This window comes from Lissotriton helveticus, chromosome 5_1 (genome assembly GCF_964261635.1).
Source record: "Lissotriton helveticus chromosome 5_1, aLisHel1.1, whole genome shotgun sequence".
NCBI classification, from domain to species: domain Eukaryota; kingdom Metazoa; phylum Chordata; class Amphibia; order Caudata; family Salamandridae; genus Lissotriton; species Lissotriton helveticus.
Window position 1 is genome coordinate 1,536,877,917 of NC_136065.1, and position 10,817 is coordinate 1,536,888,733.

Sequence of the window (10,817 nt, forward strand, 5' to 3'; positions counted from 1 at the left end):
TATGAATACTGGGAAACTCAGCTTACAAAAATGCTTAGGGAATGATGCAGGGACTGAGCTTTTAAATAGACAGCCCGTCTCCCGCCATCTAGATCTTCACAGCAAGGATGGTGGGGTTCCGCTAGTTTGCACTGTACCTGGACAGTAGTAGGTCTAGCATTTCAACCGATGTGCTCGCAAGGAGGTACACCGCCTGATGTTTCAAAGTTACAAAATCGGTGCTTTTTACTAGTAGCTTTACTGCTGCTGGGCTACTTTGAGCAGCTGTGGGGTCAATAGCAGCCTCCATGTTCTTGCTTGAAGCGTGTAAGACCTGAGTCACGATTCTGTGCATCAGCGGATCTTGGTGGATCATAGATTGCACCGCCTCATCTTGCTGGGTACAGGTAATAGTACAGCAATGTTCATGATCAAACGTCTTCAAGTTAAAAAAAGACAGATCACAGGACATGGTCAGTAAATGCACAGAAAATTGTAGCTACTGTTTTGCTTTCATTTCCTGACCAGGCCTTTATCTTTCTCCAGGCCATGTTTGGGAGCATGTTCCAGTCCGAAATGCAGACAGCGCTATGATGCCCAAGCTTGACAATACTAGGGGGTGACAGTCTCCAGGAGCCACAGGTGATTTGACTTCTCCTGCAGAGTGGTGCCCTGGGCGGATGGACAGAGCAAGAGTATCCCGGATTACCTGGATTTCCTCGATTACCGGAGAACAGCACCGCCACGTTGCGCTCAGCCTTCTGCAAAAGGCTAGTTATAATTGGAGGAGACTGCCTGCTCACACCGCCTAGTCCTAACACTTCCCTTCAGCTCCTCGGCTGCCATGGATGCTTAAAGACTTGTTATTCGATACAATGCCTTATCTATTTCCATAGGACTGCTTCATAACACTAACCTCTTCAAAAACACCAGTTCTCTCTCCTGGCACACTTCAATGGAGCTTCAGTCATCCCCATCACTGTCCTCAAACTGATCATTCGAGCCTCAGTCGTCCCACATCAGTAGGCTCACACACTTCACTCATTTGTCATTACTGGGTTCATATGAGACAATGGACGTTTGTAAATTATTCATAACACTGGTCCCTGGCATTTAAGTAGAATCTCACTCGCCCCCGTCAGTGCCTTAATGTATATTGTCAAATCTCGCTAATTCCGCATCAGTTAACTAATAGTCCTCGGTGGAGGGTCACTTTAGAATGCCACTAGACGCACTTTCAAAGATTTAGTAGGTAGGTGTATTCAACTTAGTACCAGCCTGCTGCTAACCAGACAACTAATTTACAACAGAACTCAACCCACTTCAGACAGATACAGTAAGAACCTATTTCATTGACTCAGCCCATGATATCAAACACTCAACGGGCACGGTATACACCCCCCATGTCTCACAAACATGCATGTACAGCTAAACTTTTCACCACACGGTTCTTAAAAACTGAATGTACTAAACACACAAGCTTTGATTTTTAATATTTCAATTTGTTTTTTTTTTCAATGCTCCACTTTACAGATTATATCACCCATCACATCCATGACTTTCTCTTAGCAGACGTCTTTTTAGCAAGAGGAACCGGGAGCTTTTTAAATAGGTCCTGCATACAGGCTCTTAAGTAGTATGAGAAAAAAGGGGGTATGCAGTTCCTAGGTGTGAGGGAAGGTTCAGGTCTTTCTAAAAAGTGCCCTCACACACCCTGAAGGATGTCATGCTTCATCATTGGGCCTGCTCCTCGTCGGGCCGGTGCTGCAGTGCCCGACGGGCACCCGCTAAGGGGCTCTTTGGCGGAGATCTTTTGTTGATGAAGCCATGGGGTGAGTGCGGGTGTGTGGGCTGGGTAGTGCTGTCAGTGTGAAAATGAAAATATGTCTAGAGCAGCCCTTTCTGATACTTTTATTCCTAGGGGGCACTAGCCTAACTAAAAGAAGTGAGCCCCGGCTGGATATAATGATCCTACAGGGCCTGTGTGGTGCATCAGGTCGACATGTTTCATGCCAGGAGTCGCCCCTAACGGGCAATTCATCAGGACGTATTAAAGGAATTAATTATTGTACTCTAGCACTACCGCAATGCTGGTTCAAGGATTCGTGTGATTGTATAGTAACCAGCTTTGCAGTAAGGAAACTGGGTCCAATTTTGCCCAGTAGTCTGAGACCCCTAGACAAGTAGGTCTGAGTTGATGAGGCGTGTGACAGAGCACTTAGTTGCTCTGATAACAGGGAGGTGTGGTAACTAGCTCTGATCCTACCCTGGCTCTGGTCTCTATCGACATCTCCGGAAATGCAACTACAACCTTGGTGTTTGCACCATCTAGTATATCTGGTTCTTAGCACCTGCTAAAATATTCCAGCTAAACTACCAAATATATAGAAACGTTATCTCTCACAAGGACCAGACCCAGGATGTAAATTGGTATTTCGCCAAAGGCATCTGTGGACATCGCAAAGGGTTTAATTAGGATTTAAATTGTTTGCGATTTATCCATCTATCCCACACCGTGCATTCTCTTGCTCTCCTTTTCATCATTAAGGGGGAGAGGTGTGGCACAGCGGCCAGAGCAGCTGACTCCGAAGCACGGGGCTCATGTATCGATCGCTGGCAGCAGCTCAGATCAGCATCATGTGACTCTGGGCAACAGCTCATTACGCTCTCAGTCGGAGGGCGATACCCCGGAGCACCAGACAGACTATTGAACTTCACTTTTGAAAAAGCGCAGTGCGTCCAGTAATACCCAAATTGTACTCTGGGCAATAGCTCACTTATTCTTTTCGATCGCCCCCCAGCACTTTGAAACCTTTAAGAGGGTGATATGTTTGCTCTTTACAATTTTTTTTATTATTATTATTATTATTTTGTTCAGCATTGGCTGCCAAAACTGGTTTGTTATCCACATTTTGGTGTTTCTACTTCCCATATGTTCCACATGACATGGACCACCCACCTCAGCTGCAGCCCTCATTGGGAATAATTGTGCTCCTACGCAAGACACACACTTCAAACAAAGCAGCACAATCAATTATACTAATATGTCCCCCCTTTCTCTACCAATGTAGCTTTAGGTGAACAATCTTTTGAGACATAATTAACAATTTACTTTAACAGGGTACAGAAATTACACTACTCCCTCACTGATCCCTAGGCACGGTAGACCTACTCACATGAGCCACCAGAGTGATTGTGCCACACACATACTCATACTGAAACTTCTTAAGACACCGCAAATAATCCACAACGCCACCCTCATACCCCAGCAAATACTCATCCCCTTAAGTCTTACAATTAATTTATGAGTGACTAATCCTAGATGACTCCCTCAAAATACTCTTTGCTGTTAACTAAGCCATTAAAGGACCGTGGTCACTCCTTAACATTAATTCAGTGCCACACCCAAACTGCCAAAGGGACACCCACCGACCACAGCGCAGAATCTAACCCTCAATCACAGATTATCTTTCTTCTGCCTCCTCTAAAAACCTGTAAGCTCATGCTACCGCTCCTTTGCTTTGTTCTGCAGGATAGTAACACCCAAATCAATGGAAGTGGCATGAGGGGTGTTCACACACCCTGATTTTGAATCAAGCCCCGCTAATAGCTTAACCATGTTCTCATGCATGCTTTTCTTGTCTGTACAATTCAGGGGCGCTCCAAAAGAGATCTTAGAGCCCTCTTCTCAGTCGGAGTTGGTGCCACTCTTGGCAATGTTACAAGTTTCTCTTTTATTTAAACTCAATCCCCAGTCACTGCAGTGGCCAAAGACTTTGCTAACAGTTGTGGTAATGTGCATTTAGGCACGTCTATCACTAGACCTGCAACTTCAAATATGGAAGGACTTGCCCCACTGTTTTTGTGACTTCCGCCTCTTCCTTGCCCATCACTAATATGTTGCCCTGAACGTACAAGTTTCCCATGATTTCAGCATGCTGTGCTTGAGCCACTGGAAAACTGCTACCTTGAAGTCCAAGAATACACACACCTTTCAAGCTGATGGCCTCCACAGCGACACTGAAAGCTGTGTCTGGGCTAGACTGAACACCTTTGAACCATAGTTCTAGAAAAGTCTTTTGTTAACCCAGATGTTGTGGTTTAGCTCTTTCAAGTCCACTCAGAGGCCCATTTTTCCACTTGCCTGTCAGGAAGTGACCTGTGGCACCACCCATACAGAAAAATTAATGTCTCCTCGCCTCTAGCCTCTCTGCCTATTGTAATTCTTTTAAAACGTCTGTTCTAACAGTGAATGGAATGTTCCTTACTGTGCACACAAGGTGGAGGCTACTCATACCTTCCAATGCAAATTTAAAGTAGTTGCTACCCATCACTGGAGTATGATCTCTGTATCAGCTAACCTTATTGCATCCTGCTTTGTCTCTCACACAAGTTTACTTCACGGTTGTGATCTGAGTATATCAGACTTGTCCACAACATCTGTGACTTCATCAACAAAACTAAGCACGACAGACCTGCCTAGCCCGTATCTGATCTGGTGCATTTCAGCAGTAACTTTGCGATTGACCATCCCTGATCATGTCGGTAGTCTAGGCCTGCGTCACCGATTGGCCAGCTTCAGCCATGTTACTCGCAGCGACGAGTGACATGTGAATTCGGTGGAAAGGGTTTCTGGCACAATCCTTTTACTGGAAATATGATTTATTATCTTAAAATAATGGATTTTAATTTGATAAATCCCAGAAGTCACCCCAAACGTTCTAAATTCAGAAGACACCAATTTGTAATCGATCAGATCGATTTGATGAGAATGCCAAAAAAAAGAGTTGAGATTTGAAACCTGTGTGCCTTCCTAACGTATGCCTACAATATTCTCATATCATCCCACAGGCACTGTGGTTCCTTCCACAGCAGCAGAGTTAACGACGCACAACATAATACATGATTCCTATGTACAATCTTGAAAGAAATTCAAACGTTGACCAGTCGAGTATGTCTACTCCAAATGTGTTACTGGCTTAGAAGGTGGATTGATCGATAAGAAAATCAGAAGATTCCCTGACGGAACAGTGACCCTGAAAGGCTATTTGAGCTGAGGACGAGTAAGTCACATGGAAGGTGAGAAGCTGGAATCAGCGACTGGCTAACCCACAGCCCCACTGGCCTTTCACAGTCATTGGCCTGTTGAGGAACTCCTTCGCCCCAATTGTATCTACGGCCCAGTCTGCCAGGTTGGTACTTGCCATGTGAAACTTTACCCCAAAATGCCAGAAGAGGCTGCTGTCAGCAACTCCTCCCATTCACTACTGGCAGCCATCTTGTTTACAGTTCACTGCAAGACATTCGTCATGAGCAAGAAGTGACTGCTTATTCTGATGTTCTTCTTCCTTCCCAAATACTTCTCCTGTAACCTTGCAATTCCGTTCTGCTGTTCTTTAAGATGTACGTGATTATAAAGGCATTCGGTATGTTTTCCCTATTGTGTAGGGCTTTATCAATTTAAGATTAATTCTATTGTACAGGGTTTTTCAAGTCCTCTTAATTACGTGCTATAAATAAATAAATAAATACATTATGTACTTGAACCTCAACAGATCAATGTAATTCATTTTTCACATAATCACAGGTCTCATGATCTCCCTATCCCACTTCATTAGCATCTCGCTAATTACCAGATTCGGCCTCCTATGTTTCAACAAAGCATCACTAGTTCCTATTTTTTAGATTTTCTTGTTAGTCTCTTTTTTGGAGGTGTTTTAGTTATGTGTTTACCAACAGGGCCATGAAGCTGAGCAAACGTCCTAAACAAGTAAGCATAGCAATATATGTGTTGAAGAGGATGACTGGTGACAGCTGACACTGAAGGGATCTTGCAGCAAACCTTGGTATCTCAAGACCGTTAAGGCAGGCTTGACTTGCTGCATGCAGCTCAAAAGGAACCAAAAAGAAAGGTGAACCACTATATGGTCATTCAGAGCAGTGATGGACAGTAGGCTATCACACCACATTGCCTTTCTGGCAGGTAATTCTAGGCTCGCTGAGGGATCCAGTTGACCAAGGGAAATATGTTGAATTTGTCCCTTGTTTTTTTTCCGACACAGGGACACCCTCTGGCACCTGTAAGTTGTCTGCATTCCATTCAGTGCAGCAAACTGCAGGCAGCAAAGCAGCTTTCTTATTTTCACTTCAGCCAGGTACAAAAAATAGGCTTGATTTAAAGGGCCATCAGCCCTTCTTTTGTTCGAATATCATCATGGCTGAGAGCCATCTGAAGCCTAACACCTAGATACAAATGCAATGGAAGGAAACACAGGTAAATAGCATAGCCCTTCACAGGTACTTAGGAGAAACTATGGCTTGGAGGCATGTCCCCCCCCCTCCGCACCTGTCCCCAATAAAAAGTGTGCCTGCCCTGTAAGAATGCAAAATGTATCTGTGTGCATGGGTAGTTGGATGTGCATGGGTAGTCAAGTGAATAATGATTTAAGTGGCACCTACTAATTTATTTTCAATGTAGTTAATTTATAGCACTACTCATCCCATTGTAGGATACCAGAGAGCTTTATATTACAAACAGAGAGAAAATAAATTATACAGGTCTGTCCATTAAGTACAGGAAATGTTAGTTAAGACAATGAGGGTTATAAGGTGTAGGACTCACATATTGTCCATAAGTGTAGACATTGTATGTTAAGAGTCAACAGTTGGGGGAAACACAAAGTCAGGATATAAAATGTAATGCAGTGAATGGGGTTGTCTGCACTAATAAGACTTCATTAATTCTAAGAGGAACCCTTCTTGGCAAACTTAGAATAACAAAAGATTGAGGTAAAAAACAAAAAGGATCTAAACCCATGCCTTACAGTTTGCATGCACTCCTTGATGCCGGTTAAAAGGTCACTATGTAATATTAGAAGAACTGTCATTTATGAACTGGGAGTATCAAAAAGAGATTAGTGTAAAAAACAGCAGCCTACTTACCAATCTACATAAAATATAAATCTGCAATCTGCAAGTTAACAATGTGCTTTGCAGCAGGTACATTCACCCTCTATGCTACTTTATGACTCTAAACTGTGACTGGACAAAGCATAACAGTAGCACAGCAGTTTCCCAGAACTGCATTATCCACCAGAGGCATCTTTTAATCCCCTCATAACTGCTGAGCACACAGAGATCTATGCAGCAGGTGTCTTGACTCTGTAAGATATTCTAACATGCAGCCTCTTTGTGACCAATTTGGTAAGCTGTACCAGATTTGCTGCACATTTGTCCATGTTATCAATTTCTTTGCAGCAGATTTTTTAAGTTAATGTGTAAGTTGACGGTCAGACTCTGCTTTTCAAGCTCTGCCCCTCAAGACTCCACTCCCTTCCCACAACCACACCTTGATACTCAATTTATGAGTTCCTGGAGTATTTTTCCACTTCCAACACTGGTTCAGAGCACACAAAAAGATGTGGTTTTGGCATAGTTTGTGGTCTTCGGAGTAAAAGGCAGCCGAGAGGTGCAGAAGGAAGTCTGATCCTTGCAACAAGACCCTGAGAATCTGAAGTGGCAAACATACCACTTGCCTCAACAAAATAATGTTAAGCTGCAGTGCCCACAGATTCGTGCGCTTCTTGTGTTTTTTGATCACGCATTAAGAAGCGTAGTGTCGGGTATGGGTATATTGTGTTCTTTTCAGTAAGCAGTTTAAGCTCCTGACAGAAGGTGGCAGCACCTCCCAATAATTGGTTACTGGAGCCAGCGCGATCTAATAATGTAATAGGTGGAACAATAACTATTTCTGACCGAGGTTCCTTGTTATATTCTCAGGCGAGTCCTAAAGTTATCCCCTTTTAATTTTACTTAAGGGCAAGTCAAACACGTTTTTATTTTAGCGTGATGTAAAATGAATGCTGAACCATCTGTATAAGAAATGTACAGAAAATACATCTTCGTTACGTGAGAATAAACAGGAATTGGCATATCCATCAGATTAAGTTGTTTGGCTGCTAGTAAACTCCTTTTTCCAGAGCACATTGACCTGGCAAGATAAAACCCGGACACGCGAGAAAGTGACCTTCAAGCGGCGGCGTCAGGGTCACAGGTCAGCGATGACCAAGGTAATTTGTGGGAACGGATTGTACGTTTCAGACATTGTGGATAAGGTTGCCACGAGCTGATGACAATAGTGCCGACGTACGTCTTCTTCTAACTCGAGGAAATGCAGCAGTGGCGGAGGAGGTTGGACACTTTTTACACAGGAACTCGCACATATGGGCCAGTTTGCGGTGGGGGGGTTGTAATAAGTCCAGTAGCCGAGGAGTAGAATAAAGATGAAAGGTTTATTGATGAAGTTCTTAGATGTAGATAGGCATCAAGCATCGAGCCCCACCCGGAGCAGCCTCCTCGCTGCTCAGCCCATACTCTCACCTGACACACCACAACCAGGCATTCCAACACTCCATTACCTCACCACGCACCAGCATTCCACAGTGCATCCACCCTGCAAGGCAGAGAGAAGTAGATACGGTGTATTGCACTGAGAACCAGATACATCAGGCGTCGAGGACAGAAAAGGGTGAAGGCATGGAGTGGACGAGTCGAAAAGGCCAGGGCACGATAAAGGGAGGTGTCCTCAGCAGAATGGAGTCAACGGCGGTCAGCCTCGGTCATCCAGTACCCTTGCATAATGCATTATTTCTAGAAAATCTACCTACAAAGTTAGCAGGGTTGCTGGAGTACACATTTCCAATGACATGGTACGCACAGAAGGTTTCCAAATAAAAGCGATTTATTCCGTCAACTCGGGGAGCCATGCAGGGCGAGACCATCCACTCTGGAGCACCCGGGGGTCACCCAGAATCACAGACCTAACATTCCACGCCAGGCCCGGTTCTAGCCCCCAAACATGACCCTTGGCCCTCGCAGTGATGGCTTAAAGGCCAATAGAAAATGGGCACTTAAGGTACCTCCGAACGTTGTTTTCCTTCCTCTTCTGGGAGTTGCATGATTGGGCCTGGGCTCTTTTTCACATGCACCCCCAATCTCGCATCTCCTTTTAGACAGGTGGGCTGTGTCGTGCAGGTACAGTGGGGCATGGTGAAGGGGACACATTCTTTCTTTAGCACTGGCTGCATGGATATTTCCTTTTCTATTTGGTGCTGGAGAAAAGAAGTTTGTTTATCCTGATTCACCTTTCCTGACCACTGCAGCTGCTTATCAGACGGGTCTGTGAGGCAGAGTTCTATTAACCAAGTAGGAAAGAAAATGTGTGACTATTTGTTCTTCTTTTTAAAATCTGCAAAGGCTCAGCAAGGCACATACTTTGTGTATATTTCATTTAAATCATTTTGTCAGCATCATTGCCATGGATGCCAGACAACAATAAAAATGTCCAGATAACTGGCAATTAATGATCCTGCTGGAGAGCAATCTTTTGTCTGTTGGTAGTTTTGAAATGCAGGTAAACTGTATTTTATGTGCATAGCTCAGTGGGTTACTGACCTTTGTCACAAAGATTACTTGCTGTTCAGAACTTATAATCCTATCATAGGACAGTGACCTACGAACTACGAAAGATCTGCATGCAAATCCGAACGGTATAGTAAGAACATCACTTTTTTTTTGTATTGCGATACAGTTAGAACTTTCCCAGTCTTTCCTTTTTCTAATGTTGCTAAAAAGAGTTTGTTTGGGCAGAGGTACATTTTTATTATTAGAACATTGGAATGTTGGGAGCTCCATTCAAAACAATGGAGTGTTCTGGGCTTATAATGGCTGGTATAAGCCTGGAACTCCAACATTCCAATGTTTCTTTGTTCACAGCTCTGGCTGTGAACAAAGGGTTCAGGGAGCCTGAGGAGATTCCAATCACCTCACGCTTCCAAAAGGCTTAGTTTTTTTGTTAGAACATTCTGTCCTCTAGTGACAGAATGTTCTAATAGCCTTATAGCCCTTCGTAGATGGGCTATACCGCTATTAAAGTCCCTCTCCCTTGTTAAAGGCCCTCGCCTTCGGCTCGGGGCCTTTAACGCTGGAGAGGGCCTTTAATAGCCGGTATAGCCCTCTACGGCGGGCTATAAGGCTATAGTAAAGCCAACCACTGGGGTACGCTTTAAATCCAGAGTTTCTACTTCTCCAGACCAAACCCTCTTAAAATATACTGCCCACCAGTATGGATTACCTGATTCCTACACCTTGTAATACTCATTGGCTCATGTAACATTCCATATAGACTGATTTACATACTTGTATGATTCATTGTCTCTGTATAATGTGTACATGATGTAAAGTACTGTGACACCGTACAATGATGAGTAGCGCAACAAATAGTATACAACTAATGAAATGCATATGAGAGAGAGGCTACAGAGAGATGAAGGACACTGTTGGAGGGTGGTAGTAATGGTATCTGCAGAGAAAGAAGTCATTAGTGGGGTGCCAAAAAAGACTTTCACTCTAGCGCTAATGCCGGCCTTGTGATGGAATTTCTGGATTGTTTATTTAATTAGCAGTCAGGTCATTAGGGCAACTGTGGAACATATTTTAAAGTGTGTGCTAATTATATTTACTGCTATATTCAATGTTTTAAGTGGGAAGGTGATTTTAGTAATGTTTTTTACCAGGAATAATGAAAGTGGAGCTGGATGAAGGCTGATATGGGGCTGGTGGCCAAAGTCACCTGTGAGATAGGGTGCATGCACAGGAGAGGGATGGTAGAAAAGTGGATAATCGTGCCGGGAAGTACTATGTTGAATCCTGGCCTGCTGGAATTTGAGGGTTTGCACTTAGGTCCAGACATTGCTCTTACTTTAAAAAAAAACTCTCCACATGCTCTGTATACACACAGAATCTATCTGTTGTATTATGATGACTGTTAGCAAGTAGAT

At 43.8% G+C, this 10,817-nt stretch overlaps 1 protein-coding gene across 1 annotated transcript in view; it reads left to right on the plus strand.

The window, feature by feature from the left end:
• SLC26A9 (solute carrier family 26 member 9) overlaps positions 1–2,539 on the plus strand; it is a 251,682-nt gene extending 249,143 nt beyond the window's left edge. The window contains exon 21 of the mRNA XM_078644590.1: positions 526–2,539. Coding sequence (XP_078500716.1) covers positions 526–573 — 48 coding nt within the window. The 3' untranslated portion in view covers positions 574–2,539. The remainder of the gene's footprint in view (positions 1–525) is intronic.
• The last annotated feature ends 8,278 nt before the right edge of the window (positions 2,540–10,817 follow it).